Raw genomic sequence first — 17,105 nt, forward strand, 5'->3', positions numbered from 1 at the left:
GAACGCCCCCACATCTGATCCCAAAGTCCACTCGGCAGACTGGAAATGTGGAGTCAAAACCCATTAATGAGCACAACACTCCCGCAGACATCTGCTTGGCTTTTTTCTTTTCACTCGTGTGTGTGTGTGTGTGTGTGTGTGTGTTTGTGTTTTTCTGAAAAATATCTTGTTTGAATGTCTCCCATCCGTCTTAATGAGCGTTGGGCCTGATGTTCAGACTCAACACAACAGCTTCTGCTAAAGAATAAATAACTTTGTCGTCGGGGAGACACAGTTTCACAGGTTTCCTCTGAAAATCCACTTGTTGTGAATCCAGTTCTGTTGATTTTGCAGAAGAAGAGAGGATCTGTCTGTCAGGGAACTGCTGTGTGGTTATAAGTTATAAGTAAGTTATAAGTATATAGGCAGGCATAAGAATATATATGTATATAAAAGGGGTATGTATAGATAGATAGATGCAATTTCACAATAGTATACAGCAAAAATGAATCCAAAATGTGATATATACATAGAGAGAAATATTGAGAGAGAGGGGTGAATTTCACAATAAGAGGCATTCATATGGTATAATATATATCTTATACCGATAAAAAAGTAATGTTTATCAGAAAATATCGCAGTGAAGTATCCTCCTTCTGCCTCAGTGAAATAAACAAAGCATCTTATCTACCGGTTATTTCTGCAGCTTGCACTCTATGTATGTGTGTGTTTTTTTTATGTGTGCATGCGAGCCCAGTGTGTGCTTGTACTTTTTCAAGTGTGTGGGCGTGCAGGGACCTTTTTGAGAAGCACGCCGGCAGCAGCGTTTTTTTTTTTTTTTTTACAAATACCTCCTCTGCATTGGGATCAATACATTACGCCTCGGGGGGGATGAGCCTGACCTATGTGAGCAGTTTTTCATAATCACTTACATCTTTAAAAACACAGTTTTTCTCAGTAGCGCTGCCTTGGTTGTGTTGTACATTTTTTCCACTTGCTATATTCGGAGGACTTGTATTCCACATGGAAAAAGAGGAGAATGACTAATGGCTGTGATGGTTTTCAGTTTGTAAACGCTGGAAATAACGTGTGGAGGCGCAGGGTCGTAGCTGTATTTTTTTTTGGGGGGGGGTAGTAAAAGTTTTTTTTACGATTTTGGAAATTCTATGTGTGATTGGTGTCAAATGCAAGAAGATGAACCATGTTGTGACTGAGTCTGACAGGAGGTGATTCAACACAGTAACACACTGCACGTCTAACCAGGTTCATCCGTTTCTGAATTGCACTTTGACAAATAGGGAACCGAGCTCATTTGTTTGGTGTTTGACGGAATGTTATCACGCCGACCTGATAACGTCTTCATCCCTGACCCTGCTGAAGGCCTGTGCCCTCCCAGAGTGTGATGCCTTCATCCCCAGTATAGCATTCCAGTGAGGTGGGCTTTGGCCCGGGCCGCGGTGGCTATGTTCATTGTTCAGCCGCTCAATAGGCGGGCACATGGCGTGGGCAGCCGTCAGTGGGGCTAAATTTGTGCCTCTCTGCTCATTCCGCGGATATTTGTGACTTGCTCCTTGTTGACGCGCCCCGCTCCTTGCTGACAGCGACTCCCTGTGTGTGGGCAAGCTGGTAACTGTGCAAAGTGCTGGAGATGTGCACGTGGTCCTCCGAAAAGCACCAAGTGGTGACGATGTGACAAAACAGTAACTGAAAAAAAACATTTGTGTGCCTTATGCTTTTGATGTGACACACCAATACAGATTCAAATAAAATATCAATAAGTTTAATCAAATAATAATCACCATCACTCCAATTCTTCTTTTTGTTGCTTCACCCTTTAAGGCTACTTTCCCTAAAGCGTAAATGCAGTGGTGGACATAGGATTTTTCTACACCAGGGGCCCTACTAGGGGGCCAATTATAGGTGCAACATCCGTGCACAGTTCCTGATTCCGAAAGTTGCACATTCTAATCATACCCTTTTTTCTTTCCATCACCAGGTCATCCCGCTATTTCTAAACACTAATCTAAAGACCTTTTACGCCTTATTTAATAAACTGCGATAATGCATTTTTTTCTGTATTTTGAAGATCACTTCCTCTTATAATTGATTATTATTATCATGATTATTATTACTATAGAGATTCATAAATGCAATCTTTATATTTTGTAATATCTAAGCCCTGACCTTCCTGTGGTCGTGTAAGTGTTATAACTAGATTAACAGTCTTTATTGTTTTCCGACATAAATCAGTGGTCACCCCCCCCCCCCCCCCCCCCCCCCTTGAGGGAGATTCACTGTTGTTTCCTAGGCAACAAGAATCACCCCCCTCCCTTTACCCTTGCCTCCTCTGGACTGTACCACATCTCCTGTAGGGAGGGACGCGTGTTGTTTATCTAACAGAAGCACGTTTCCCAGGGTTAAAATAACTAAATACACACAGCTATTCCAACCAAACACCGCATTTCTTCTATCTGCAGTTGTTAATGGCGTCATATATTGTTAATAGAGGCGTCATTAACATTTAAACACGAGCACTGACCCCTCGGCGACGCTCACTCAACATTTCCTCGAACTGTCAAAATCGCTTGTTGCTTCCTCCCTTAGCCTAAAAAGTAGTTAGCGCGCTAGCCAGCGATAGCTCTCGCCGCAGCGCTCCGGAGGAGGACACCGAGAAAAGTTGTCTGCCGGAGAGAAGACCAGCGAAGGGGTCCCCCCTGGCCGAGGTGCGTCTCCTTCCGCCCCGTTAACCCCCTTGAACCCCTGTGGGCTCCCTGCGACGCAGCGCTCCCGAGCAGCGGAGCGGCGGCGGCGGCCGAGGAGCAGCTGGACGTGACGGGTCCGTCCTCAGGTAGGCTGCAGGTAGTTAGCGTAGCGGCTAGCACCGGGTCTCCATCCCACATCAACACGCGGGTTGTGCTGTTGTTGTTGTTGTTGTTGTTGTTGTTATAGCGGTGGTGGTGGTGGTTCTCCGGAGAGGGGCTCGGTCTGCTAAGCTAGCTCCCACTCATCCCACTGTGCCCACACGGCTCCGCGCAAACAAGTGAGAGCTGCTCCGTCACAAATCACAGATCACACCAGTGTGCGTGGGCTCCTGTTTCTGTTCGCTGTCACTCAAGAAGCTCAGAACATCTGTCAACAGGGGTTCGATCCCGTTAGTCCCACTTCATCATAGACGATCAACACTATTCAGGGGATAGTTCACCCCGAATATTGAGTATTCATTCACCGCTGTGCTGATGGGGGGTGTGGGGGGTACGGTGTTGAAGTCAACAAAACACTTGTGGAGTTTTAGGGGTAAACAGCAATGCAGCCAAATCAAATACAGTTGAACTAACTGGGGATCGATTGTTCAAATGTAATAAACGTGGTGTCATCCAAGTGTCCGTCAGCCCCGACATTCAAATTCGACTCAAACAAGGTCATGTACACCATGAATTGACCCAAAATGCCCACTGGCTGCAACACTGTTCACCCCTGAGCTTCCAATAATATGTCATGGACTGAAACACCCGCCCCTCCATCGACATACTGGTGAGTAGATAATGAGTGAATTTTCATCTTTTGGGTGGACTATCCCTTTAAGCATTGACATGCACAGCAGTCGTCGCTCCACATCCTTGTTATGCAGAAGAAAATCATGAGCAGCTTTAATGAGATGTATGACGAGGTCCATTTTTCATCCATTTGCAGGTTGCATGATCCGTCGCCTTTACACCCACGTAAGGTTAACACGTTCGGATCAGGCTAACTGCTGGGTCATGTACAGTCATTTGTCCTCCTGTACCTGCAAAGTGAAGTCTCAGAGCAGGATGGTGTCAGCACTGAGGCAAGCAGCAGGCTTCAAGTCAGACATGAGTGAAAAGGGCATTTTCCACTTGTCTAACAACACCTACTAACATCTGGATTTGGTCTGCAGTGGGAATGGATGCAATCTTCATTCAATCCCAGGTTAAGTGACTCTGCGGTAGAAAAAAACCCGGTTTTTAATTGGTTCCAGCTCAGATCGGGAAGTGATGTAAAACACGACACCCAGGTGAACACGCCAGTTTCCTCTCCCTCAAATAGCCACGGACGTTCACCTCATGACTGTTGCATTTATTGTTTTCTACAACTTGGCTCCATTTATCTGGAATATTATGTCGTCATAAATGTTATAATGGCAACGGAGCAATGAAGTGAGAGAGAGCAATCCACAGTGCTTGTTTGTAATTGGGCTTTTTATAATCAAAAGTGTAAAAAGATAGATTTTAATGTGATTTACGGGCAAATTAGCATCAGATTGTCCAACAGAAAATAGACAAGGTTGGATCTTAAGCCTTTATTAATAATAATGTAGTGAATCCAGTGTTACCTGGTTGATTTTGATCCTTTTTTATATCTCATCTTTCTCAATGCACAGCCTTGAACTGGCACCGGTTGACCACTTGTCGACGACTCACTCGGCAGTTGTTTATTCTCAGTCGTCATGTGCTCGCAGTGTGACAGTCTTATCAGACTGGGTTACAAGTGTGAGGACTCGCAAACACAGCCCCCCCGCTGCATGATATTTGATTATGGCTAATAATAGAAGAAAAAAAAAGACAGTTGCCTTTTCATTGATCTGTCTTCGCTGCCCTATATCCGAGCACTGCCTTTCTCTCTCACTCTCTCACTCTCTCTTACTATCCGGTTGTACTAACACAACATGCAAACAGTATTCTTTGCGAGGAAGCCGTTTCAAACACTGTTTCAACCCTGCCAGTCTTCATTTGCTGTAATTCGCTGTTGTTCTTTTGGAATTGAAGCCGCTTTGGTGCCACAAAAATCCTGAATCTGGCTGCTGTTTGTGAGTGAGCCAGGCCGTTCGGGGTCAAGCAGGACAGGGATAATAAGTGGGGAGGGGATACCATGTGGGGAGGAAGTGGCTCAGCTTGTTTGCCAGGCTTTTGTTTGTTTTCCTGTCGGATAAATCTATTTAGGAGGCCGGCTATCGAAGGTCCGCTGGTGGAAATTAGCTACAAGCAGAGCCCATTTTGCAGGCAGTTATTGACAGTTATTCAGCAACGTGGTTATTGAGGAGTGGGTTTCAGCCACAATGAGAGATTGATAAGTGCCGTGCAGCAGCCGTGATGGTTCAAACTGACTCGTGCAGCTGTTTTAGATGAACGATAAGATGTTGGATTGGTGTTTTGCGATCGGACCAGTCAAGTTTCATCTGGCAGTCACGTCTTGTTGTTTCTGTCTTGGAGAATTCCTCCTCCTTCAATATCTTGCGTCCGTGGACATGATAAAGTGTTTTTCACGGGAAGCGTAAATTAAAACTCTCCCCCTGCGATGCCCCCCCCACCTCCCTGAAGAGTGTTTGCCTGTGTTATTTCCCTACAGGTGCCCCGGTGGCTTAGATGACGTCATTATTCAGGGTTATTTGCTGAGGTAGACCATTTTTCATGTTTGTGAAATTAATCCCCTCACCAACCCCCATCTCCCCTAAAAAAAACCATTTGACAGATCATATTGCACGTGGAGCGTTCGATTATGTTTACAGCTACCAAATCATAAACAGGCAGTAAATAGGTTTGTTTGTCTCGGAGCTGTAATTCATGTTTAGCCTCACCGATGTCAACGAAACGCCCAGGCTGCCACGTCATCCACAGCCTTTGTATGAGAGCGAGAGAGAGAGACAGACAGAGACAAGTGAGACAGAGCGAGAGACAGACGCTACAGCTGTTCTATTGAATCTGGATCGAAAAGTCATGAAGCTGGACCTCTGACTCATCAGTTCTGCGATGCTCCGGGTTTCGCGGCTCATAATAATGCCAGCCAGCCAGCGTGTCATCAGCCAGGGTGGCAGGGAGAGAGAGGAATGGGTGGGGGTCGGACGAGACGGAGCAAGACCTCCAAATCCCAGCCACAACTAATCCCCCCCCCCCCCCCCACACACACACCCAAACATATGATGCAATAACAGAAATGGTCATTACCATGCGATTTATGAAAAATAGGGGACAAAATACACGGAAGGTGTGAGGAGAAGACAGGAGATGCCAGCGAGAGAGGGGGAGGAGAAGGGTGTCTGGAAGATGAGGTTGATGAGTTTAGAGGACGGATGCTGAGTAGAGGTAGAGGAGAGTCAGGGAGGGGGAGGAGGTGTGGTTCTCCTGTTTCCTGGGGGGGATGGTGTTGCATGTGATGATGGAACAGAGACAAGGACAGGACTGATCACTATGCAGCAGCGGCAGCAACTCTTTGATTATTGCTCACTGCAAATACTGTACGCGTGGCTCTTGTATCCTGGTTTTCCACTCCTGATTTCCCTCAGAATATAATCTCCAGGAGAATAATTGACAATAATGCGATTGCTAGTTTCACACGGGGTGAAACTGGGGAAATACCTCTTAAGCCCTGCATACAGTTGTTACTGTAAGTGCAGTTTTCACCCCTTCACTTATAGCTGCTCTGCACCAATAGAGAGCTGTGATTCAAAGGGGCGGCCCCTCCATTGGTCGGAGCTGTTCAGGGGGGCAGGGCCTCGCCACGAGCTGGTGGGCAGGAAGGGGCTGGCTCTCGGGGTGTAGAGGAGGGGGTTCGGCTGGAAGTGTTTTAGCCAGATAGTTGGAGTAGACACTCTTCTGCTTCCTGCCTCGCTCGCATGCTCCGTGGCTGTGTGAGAGAGAGAGAGAGAGAGCTACAGAGAGAAAACCCCTGTCTAGGCATGGACCTCCGGCTGCAGCACTCGGCAGCTCGCGAGGAATGACAACACTTCACATGGTCATTAACTCCAGTCACTGAGGCTGAAGGGGAAAGCTGTATCGTGGCTCAGTGTCACCCGAAGCACCAGGTGCCTTCCACGCTTGGGACAGAGGCAGAGCTGCGGGACCCGGTGAAATGAGGTGGGAGACAAGTGTCATATCGGGTTGGCGTTATCCTTTTCTTTCCTTCTTTAAACATTTTTTTTTTTTATTGCTGGACTTTTTTTTTTTGCTGCAGTGTGCTGCATACCAGTCTGGGTGGGGAGGGAGGGAGGGAGGGAGGGAAGGAGAGGGGGGGGAGACAGACAGAGGGAAGGTTTTATGTGTGAGAGAAAAAAGTGTGAGGCTGGAAAACGACGGGACGGAAATAGGGAGGAAAATAGAGACACGAGTGCGATAAACGCGAAGGAACGACGGGAGCCTGCAGCCACGCAGTAACTCTCCTCATTGCAGTTTCCAGCCCTGTAATGGACTTTCTGTTACGACTCCTCAGAGAGAGAGAAAGAGAGAGAGCGAGAGAGAGAGGCAATTTCGCAGCAGCTGACTTGCTCCTTTCCTCAGTGCAAATGTCAGGAGATGTTTTTTTTGTGTGTGGGCTACAAGGGCAACATGCTTTTAACTCTCCAGAGGGAAAAAGTAGCTGTGGCATCTGCTCCGTCACCGCTCGCTGTCTGTGGTTTCCACAAAGTTTCTCCTCGTAACTCTCGGCGTGCAAATCTTTCCGAATAACGAGGCCTAGCTACAGGCAAAGGTTGTTCGTACCGTACGGAGCTGCAGGCCTGTTTCAACACTCTTTATTTCTGTAGACCCAAATAGCCGACGGCCTGAATAAGGTGGAACTTCACAGTTCTAATAAGGCCTGCTTCATAATTAACCTCTCGATTTAGCTTTCTGCCGTCCGTCCAGATTTAGCTTTTTGCTAGATGCTTGGCCTGGTGCGCTCCGGCAGTGGACATCAACGCCTGCATGGATAAGGCCAGGGTGGTGTCATACGTCTGGCCGCGGATCAAGGGGGAAGTGGGTGTTTTCTAAATGGAACATCAGTTCAGCCCTTCCTGTTGAGGGAAAAGAATCAGATACGTCCCAGACCTTACCGCAGGACTCCGTCAGCCTTATGTCCCCTTCTCAGAAATTGACTCACTGAACTCGGAGATGGTATTAAAAGGACTTAGTGGTTGGTAGTTGTTTTTTCCAGACGTCTTCTGCATAAAAAAAGAGGGAGTCTGATTGCTCTGGGACACGAGGGTGAAATTGCTGAATCATTCAGCTCTGATGTTTTCAAGTGCTGCTTGGCTTAAGATTTCCGCACGGGGGGTCATTGGAACTTAACCCCACTGTACCTATAGCGCTTCTACAACTTTCACTTCGTAAACATGGTGTTTATCTGAACAGCATTGTTCACCTCTGGCTGCCAACTCGACTGTAATTAGCTGATGACTTGCCTGATTCCTGTGGCTAAACAGGGAATCAACATGAACATTAAACAGGAAAACAAGTCCATTTACTGAGTGCAGGGGCAGATTTCAATCACACAAACCGAGACGCTCTCTTGTCTTGTTTCAGTGCTTATTCAAAAAACGTATATCATCAGTACTTTGCCATGAAGTGGGGCAGTGATCAGGAGAGGAAAGCCAGGGCCCATATCATGAGCAGCGCCATTTGGGTCACTGTGGTTTAGTTAAGGCTATTATGATATGGGACACACCTATCTGCTGACTCTGTGAAATGCTCCTCGTGTTGCCTCCTAGCTTAGTCCTGGTATAGACTCTGCTGAGCTCACTCACCCGTCCTTATCGCTAATAGTACTTGATAATATTGGACTCGAGGAGCCGTAGCTTATGCCAAAGACAATTTCATAAGCATCGCAGCATCCATAGTATTAAATACGAATTAGGCCGCGGGGTATAGCCCTGCTCTGATCCTCTCAGGAAGATGCAAAGGAACATTTCGCAAGCCCGGTTATATTCGGGAGGGATGGAGGGAATTTTGATCAGACCTGCACTATAAGGCGCACTTATTTTCCATTACTCACTGGAAACGGAACATTTTCCTATTTTCCCTCTACAATGAGGCTCTCTCTCTGCAGCTTTGAAAAAAAAACGTTGACCTCTTGTCCCTCTTGGCGATGCAAATGACCACACGACTGTGGTTCGCCAGCATAAAATGGTAATAAATGGAAATGCAGCCACTCAGGTACCCTGCTCGTGCACTTGTCCGTCACACTCTTTTGTGTTTCTACTTTTTGTTTTTGATGGCAACACCTGGCCGATGCCACGGTAAACGTTGTCGCAGGGCTTTACGACCAATGGAAACCAGGTAGCTTATCATCGCTGCTGAGCAAATATAAGCAGCAGAGATAAAGCATGCTGCACGGCCAGAGCGCACAGATACCAGACTAATGGGTTACATACGTGGTATTCAGAGGTCACGCAAACGACTTTCACTCGAGACGCCCCAGTCCCTCTGACTCTCATTCAATTAAGCGGACTGACCAAGATAATGCCCCTGCCAGCTGGCCCTAGTAAGCGTCAGTAATCCATAAAGTCTAGTGCTGTGGTGCTTTTCTTCACATCTCTGCCCTGCTTTAGCAGGTCACAGTGTCTTTCCACTGTTTGCACTGAGGGACACAGAGAGGACACAGCCTTCTTGCTGGATCTAAGGTATTTAGGATAAACAGGATATACACACTGATGTGCAGAATGTGGCTTTTTAGGGTTTACTCCATCCATCAAGGAGGGTGTATTTGTCTTTGTTTGTTTATTTGCTAGTTACAGCAGGTTTACACCAAAAATACTGGATGGAAAAACTGCTGGAGGTATGCATTAGGGGTAAGGGATAAACCAAAGCATCTGGATCAAAGTCCAAATGCAATAATATTTTTTTGTTTTTCAATTTTTAAGAAGAGCAATAAGAGAATAATTCATGGATGTTAATGAAAAAACAAGCATATTAATTACATTCGGTACCGATCCAAATACAAATCTGGATTTAGTGAATTTAAATATGATTTAATTTTCTTATATGCTGATCCTGGCAGAATTGAAAGTGCAGAAACAGAGCGTGGTTCAGCTGTGGGGGTGCACAGGAGGGCTAATCTCAGAGACGTGGAAACAGGGTGCTGTATGCTCCCGTCATACCTGCCAACCATCTGTCTTCCTCTCCCTTCATACCAGTAGCATTATTGCTCGGAGCGCGACTGCTAAGCTCAGTGTAAACAAAGCCAGGTTGCGTGTAGGAGAAGCTGAACAAAACCCCGGCCAGAAGCACGCCGTCCAAGGACGCATCAAAACCAGACTAAACCAGTGCTTCCTCTGACCTCAGGTGGTGTTTTCCCAAAGCAGTTTCCTTGCACTGTGTGTGTTAAGCTTCTCATCTTCTTAGAATGGGATGTTGTTTATGACAAAGGTAACAGGTTCCCCCTCAGGATGGCAATTTGCTGTCCAGCAGGAGCTGTTGTGTGTTTCTCGAGGCGACCAGTAGACACACCTGCTTCACTTCTACACATCCATCTCTTTCAGGCTTATTGGTCGAGCTCGGTTGACTGAATGATTGAAGTGATGATGAAAAAATTGTGATTGATTCATTTTCTAAGCAGTTTATCGAAGAATTGATTTGGGGCCTAGTTTCGATGCTGTTTCTTGTGTTGTCTCAGTGTGAGAAAACATGTTGTTTTGGGCCGTGGTGAAATCGGCATGTTGCACAAACATACAGGAACAGACATGCGGCCGTGTTTCTGTACGATTGTTATCATACCCTCACCCACATGAGGGTCCGCTTGATCTTCAGCCCTCGCCATTTGTTTAGAATATCTTTCTTGTGGAGCAGTGTTTGAATGTTGCCTGTGAGATCTCAGACGACCTCAACCGACCTCTATCCACACTGTGGGCCTACTCGATGTTGTTAAAGCCTTCACTACCTCCGCGATCTCCACAAAAAACAAAAGTGACAGACTGAGGCCAAGTCATTTCACAGAGAAGCGGCGCCTTCACGCGTTCTGACAAAGTAGGTTAGCCCGATCGCACACTTCTTGTGGCTTCTAAAAATAAGACGGGATTAATTGTGAAAGGTCAGATCTGACATGATTCCTACCTGACTGTCTCTTCCGCAGCGATTGGCTCTCTCCCCGGGGAGGCTGTGTGAAATTAAATCCTTGCTTTGGAGAGCGGAGCCCGGGAGTCGGTGCGATTGGAGCGAGGAAGCGTCTCATCTCATTTCACATGATCAGCTTAAAAGTGGGACATTATGATTAGCTAGACAATGGACAGGATTCATAGGTTTCAAGCAGTTGTGCCTCAGGAAAAGTTTATTTGTCAGCAAAGCCCCCAAAAAATAGGCCTAATCTCTACGATTTTTGGAGGTATGGTCTTATTCTTAGGCCGCTTTTGAGTTTCTCCCTTAGACAGAACTACAGAGAGAATGCAGCTCTCTCCAATTAAAGAGTCCTCGTTCAACTAATTATACCAAATGGAAGGATGTTGTTTAGGTCATAGCAAAATTACTGTGCTGGACATAAATCTGACAGCCTGAACGCCTGCTCCCCCTCATGTCAACTGTGTAAGTTCCTCTGCCTGAGCTGGGAGTTTGTAAAAAGGATTTCTTCTTCCCTTAACAGTAGCTTAGATGTTTCTGATACAAGTCTCCACTTCATTACCTCCCACGGTATTAAACATTTTCTTGGTGTTTTTCATAGATATGTTTATTTGCTAACAACCCCTTCTCCTCCTCCCCCAGTCTGGTGTCTTCAAACACCGCCTCCTCAAAAAAAAAATTTCCAGATGTGCCCAAAAAGGAGCTCCCTACACAGTAGCCCGGTATTGGATTTCAGACGCTCGAACGAAAGGTCACTTCCTCAGATTGTTGCTCCGCCAACTGTCCTCTCCTCTCTCCCTAACAACCAGACACAGGGGTCAGTTCACTTCAAAGGACAGGACACACATTCCCCCCCCTGTGAATGTAAATTGACAGGCCACCGTCAATGAGCCGGCATCTAATGTGGATAGTGGGGGACCAGTGGATATTGCAGGACACTAGGCAGTGTCATAATCGCGTCTGGCACTTGCATATTCATCTGTCTCGGTTCCTCTCTGGCAGCTGGACGCCCGCCCAGAATAGTGCTGTGCTACGCTGTTTTCTATTGGCTGCGGCATCCCCCGGTGCATGGCTCTACAGGGCGGGTTGCACTCTGGGGCATTTTTCTCTATCACTGCTCTGAGTTGATGCTCTTGTCTGCTGTCTCATAGCACAGAGGCTTTTGCCATTCACAGCTTTGTGTGCAATATGTCCGAGGGCCAGTGGTCACCCCGTGTAATGGGACACAGCTGTGACTTGGGGATTAAAAACTCAAACAGCTTCTAGATAACCTCACAACTGCCTTGTTTTCTGGTTCATCTCCCCTGTACCCTCTAGAACAAGCACCGCTCTGGGGTAGGATGCACCCAAATTCAGAGTGACACTTATACTTGATATCTAGCAAGTGGTTCTCTCAATCTGAAAGTAATGTCAATCTGTTTGTTTCTCTTCTCTCTTTCTGTGTCTCCGTTTCAGATCACTGACGGAAAGTGCCTTGTGAGACAACTTCCCTACTTCAAGAACCCTGGGTGTTTCTGACGGGCTTCAGATTTCTCCTCCTGCAGTCGAGACAGGATTTAGCTCAGCCCCATTAACACCCCCGGACCCCTTTGGGTTGTCCTTACCTGTCCTACCCACTCGGGTGACGAGGAGGACCTGCTGCGCTGCGGTGCCAAGGTGCCAAAACTCAGAGAGAGTAGGTACTGAAGGCTTTTAAACAATAGATCGCCGCAAACTGTGTGTTGTTCCAAACTGTGCCATCGCACCTCAAAATAGCCCCACTTTTGCTCCCTAACATCCACCCTTGCACAGATATCATCAGTCATAGGAACGACATTTTGGGGACATCCGTACAGCCAGCAGAGATTGTCTCCGAGCATGCCCCCTCTGTCTTGTCAGAGGTCCGCACTTGAGACTTACTGATTGATGAACAATTAGCTGTTTGACTGACAGACTCTACAATAGCAGCGAAGTCCCAGTCCTGTCCCGTCCACAAGGACACACTTCATCCACTGACCTGCAGAAGATCATTTATAGCTACATGTTCAGGTAGTTTTTTAGTTGCCGTTTGTTTTATTTATTTTTTTATTGGAGCACCGAAGCCACCTCCTCCTCCGAGGATAACTCCGCTCCACCCCGGCTCCACCACCAGCGCCGCTGACATGGCTCTGAACATTGCGTCGATACGGGACACAAAATGGCTGACACTGGAAGTGTGCCGGCAGTTTCAGAGAGGGACGTGTTCACGCAGCGATGAGGAGTGCAAATTCGCCCACCCGCCCAAGAGCTGCCAGGTGGAGAATGGGAGGGTGATCGCCTGTTTTGATTCGTTAAAGGTAAGGAGCTTTTAAACACACACGCATGCACACCTTTTCATGCCGTTTATTTGCTGTCAGGTTGCCGGTAACACACCAGACATCATCATAACCCCATCGAACTGTCAGGGGATATAAAACGAATGTGAATAATTGGATTACATCTCTGCAGCACAGATATAGCAGCGTATGTAAAATGCTACAGCTATGTGGGTCCTAATGGTTGCCGGGTGTAGGCTATCTCCTCAAATTAACCTGTGTGTGTCAGGTCACCGGTGCTGTACTGCAGTCTGACCTATGAAGCTGAAGGCCACCGAGGTCTGTTGACATGTTCCCTGGCACTGCATTTGTGCGTGCGTGCGTGTGTGGGTGCATGTGCTTCTGTTTTTTTTCTGTACGGTAAGTTCTTCTTATGTTACCGCCACTTGTCCATCATCTTTACTTGCGGGGGAACATCTGATCGCCTCAGGTCGTTCCAGGGCTTCTATTCCTGGGTGCATGTCAGCTGTCACACACACAAGCGACCAAACAGCATCAGCAGCCAGAGCTTGTTTTGTAATGTTTGGTTTCCCACAGACATCACTTCCTAAAGATGTGGTTATTATGAATTTATTTCAACTTCAGAGCAGAATATCAATTTGAAATGTATAAAATTGTTATAATTTAATACGCAAGTCCTTGAGTCTATGGTTAGGTATTTCTTTCTTTCATACAGGAAACTGGTTTAACTGTTGACGCGTCTTAACATCGCTGTTATGTTGGTATGTTCGATACTCTCGCGCTCACAATTTAGCTTTTTTCATGGCGGTAAAATATGTTAAATTAGTTTAACACTTTTGAAAGCCTTCCCAATTACAACAAGGTCACTTCACACCAGTCCCCATATGCTGCAAAAAAGACGACTGCATCCAAGAGCGACCTATTATTTTCCAAGCTGAGCGCGGAAAAGAAAACAAGAAAAAAGAAAAAAGGCGACAGTGACAATGATAAATAGCCAAAGAAACTGGAGCAGAACACGGTAACTGTGAGGAGTTAGTCTTTTTTAAATCTACACTGTAGCTGCTGTGAACATATACGGCAGTGCAGTGTGTTTAAAGTGTATTTCAAGGTTGTGACAAAAGACAGGCTTCATGCACTCTTCTTAATTCTGATGCGGAGCTTTCTGTTATATTTAGAGCGTGAAAAGTGGGGGCTGCAGGTGGACGTAATCGAGTTGTGACCCAGTCCCTCCCCACAAGCTTTCCAGACTGTGTAGAAGCCCTCCGCATTGCAAGTTGCACGTCCTCTATTATTTATTTTTTGCTATAAAAACAAGTTTAGGGTGTTACAGTAGCAGCTTATTGACTTACCTCATGGTTACTGGTTGAGTTGACATTCCCAGCTCCACCCTAACAGAACCACAGCAATTATAGTTAATCATTATAGTAAATTTAAATTTAAAATTCTGATTAGTAGTAAACTACAAAATGTTACCTCTACCATCACCAGGAAGAACCAGACTTACAGTTAATGTGTTCATGTTTACTATTTTCATGCTAATTAAATTAGTAGTTAATGTGCTGTTAAATGTTTTGAGATTTGTAGATTTATAATTACAATTTTGTAAATAATTAAATCACGGTCATAGTTTATCAATATTTTTTATATAGTTTATATGATTTCTTAAATTTAGCAAAAGAGTATGTTGAGCTCCGAATAAATTATTTTATTCCCTCATTTAATTGAAATGCAAGAAAAAAATGTAGATTACAAATGTATAATCTGGTTAAATTAAATAAGACATTTATGATAAATTGCTAATGGCTCTAGTTTCTTTGTCAAAATCCGAAGTTTGCTTGCCGCAAAATAAATCACACTCGCTCGACTCATATTTGCGATCATGATGTTTTTATGTTTATGTCAGCGAGAGCACTTGCAAAGAGTGGACTCAAACCAGCTCATTGGAAACATGGCACTTAATAAATCACAGTTTGTACAAGTGAAATAGGGTAATCAACCTTTTTTACGACAGGGTATTGCAATATGAGTAAACAGTGCAACACTAGCCAGGACTGAATGGAGTAAGGATTTAGATAAATTGATGATATCCCTCTTTCTTCTTCTTCTTCTAATTCTGTATTACAGAACTGCATCCACCTACTGGGTTTTGTGCATGTGACCTTTTGTGTGGCGTACAAAGGTTATTCCTGATAGTGTCTGTTGTCTGCTGTCGCTGTGTAAGTCAGTTGGCTAATTTGTTAAACGCACGGACAGATCTCTATCTGCAGCCTCTCTCCCTCCCCCCACCCGCAGCCCGGCAACAGAACGGGAATACAGGATTCTCTGTACTTTTTAAACTCCGACTCGCCTCCTCTCCCTCACAAAGACTCTCCTCGTGACAGCTAAGAGAATGGATGCTTTATTACGCATTAGGAAATGTGTTTCGCTCCACAGCAGGCCCAGTTCCACCCAATTACGCCTGGATCATCTCCCTGGGTCTCCTCGTCTGATGAGGCTGTCATGCCAGGGGTGTGTGCGCTGCCAGGCGCAACCCAGGTTCTTTGGGTAAACATGTGAAAGGCATGGCGGAGTAGAGGTGAAACTCTGTTATTGCACTCGTCACGCAAACACACTAGATCACTGGTAAATTTAACTCCTGTGGTTGTTTTCATCCTGAGTTGGATGACAGGGGGTTCTTATTGAACTCATTTAGCTAAATCTCTAGTTTGCAGACCACCGCAGACTGTGAAACTCAGCTTTATTTTGAACGTATGCAACCAAGTGGAACCACATGATCGGTTGGATTTTTGGCGAATGATTAACCAAGTGTTTGTGCTGCGTCTTTAAACAAGATCTTTCAGATGAGATTATGTAAATAAGAGGTGTCCCGGACTGGCCAACTCTAGGCACTCATCTTCTGCAACACGGCTTTTAAAAGGTGTTATTAATTAATTAACACAATGCAGCAGGTCGACTCAGGTGAGGCCACAGCCGTCGTCGCTTGTGGCAAGAGACGAGAGATAAGCGGCTCCTATATTTTTGGGTATAAATTGCATTTGAGAGGGTAATTCAGTTATTGGCCCTGCGTGTGCATCCATCCTTACTGATGAGTCCTGGCCAAGCACCCAAGGCCTTTCAGATTCCTGATAAGGATAAGGGATGGGTGTAGTGGGTTGGCAAACGGCCAAACAGTCACTTACACAAGTTGCATTCAACAAATGAGCAGATAACAACTGGAATACTGGGTTTTTGCTTTTTCTGTTAGCATGCTTTGGAACAGACGATCATTCCCTGTCTAGTCTACTGTCTTGATCACAAAGCCCACAGCATCCAGAGCGGCTCTTAGCATTTCTATAGTCATGCCTAGGAGGTTATTTTTGCCGTCCTGCTCTACTCTGACGCCTTTAGAAATAGTATCTCTGTGATACATTTGTCATCTCTCAAAATAGGCCAGGCTGCTTCATGTGCGTCCAGATAAAGCTATAGTCCCATTTGGCTGTTGGTAAACATGAAGTAGCTTTGCGTGTATTTTCACGGAGAGGTGTTTTATTTCTTGAATTAGGAAAAAACAAATGTGAGCAGACAGATTTGGCGGCGGCATTACATGGCATTTAAAAGTCTGGCTGCAGATTGTATAATTGTTTAAACTGTGGCGTTATTGATAATTTGATAGATCATGTGAAGATATAGTTAATCATAGATAATCAATACAGGCAGCCTTCAGTCTCCAGCAGTGACACAGATAACGTTTTAAATTTCTTACATCCACCATGACATAGCAATGGTAGAGATGTGATGAGGAGGGGGCTGTAGAAAATTAGGGAGAATACCTACAGTAATGGGCTAACTGCAATCATGCTGGTCATGTGATGATGTCACACTGGCCATGCCTCTGACAGAAGCCTTTTGTTAAAACATCTCTCCTCTCCTGCTTTTTGCTCGAGCTGGCTGGCTGGCTGGGTTATATTTCATCCCGGCTCCTGCGAGAGCCTCCTCTTGTCCAGAGCGTTTGTCTCAATTTATGTTCTTGACTGTT

The 17,105-nt window shown here is 45.7% G+C and overlaps 1 protein-coding gene across 11 annotated transcripts in view; it reads left to right on the plus strand.

Moving 5' to 3' along the window:
• Positions 1–2,597: 2,597 nt before the first annotated feature.
• mbnl2 (muscleblind-like splicing regulator 2) overlaps positions 2,598–17,105 on the plus strand; it is a 48,467-nt gene continuing 33,959 nt past the window's right edge. For 3 of the 11 annotated variants that reach the window (XM_062380499.1, XM_062380495.1, XM_062380500.1), the window contains exons 1-2: positions 6,566–6,848; positions 12,252–13,111. In XM_062380499.1, coding sequence (XP_062236483.1) covers positions 12,938–13,111 — 174 coding nt within the window. In that variant the 5' untranslated portion in view covers positions 6,566–6,848; positions 12,252–12,937. Of the gene's footprint in view, positions 2,828–6,563; positions 6,849–12,251; positions 13,112–17,105 lie in introns of those variants that run through there. The other 8 variants (XM_062380501.1, XM_062380505.1, XM_062380506.1 and 5 more) reach the window with 5 other exon arrangements.

The sequence above is a fragment of the Platichthys flesus genome, chromosome 22 (genome assembly GCF_949316205.1).
Source record: "Platichthys flesus chromosome 22, fPlaFle2.1, whole genome shotgun sequence".
In the NCBI taxonomy this organism is placed as follows: domain Eukaryota; kingdom Metazoa; phylum Chordata; class Actinopteri; order Pleuronectiformes; family Pleuronectidae; genus Platichthys; species Platichthys flesus.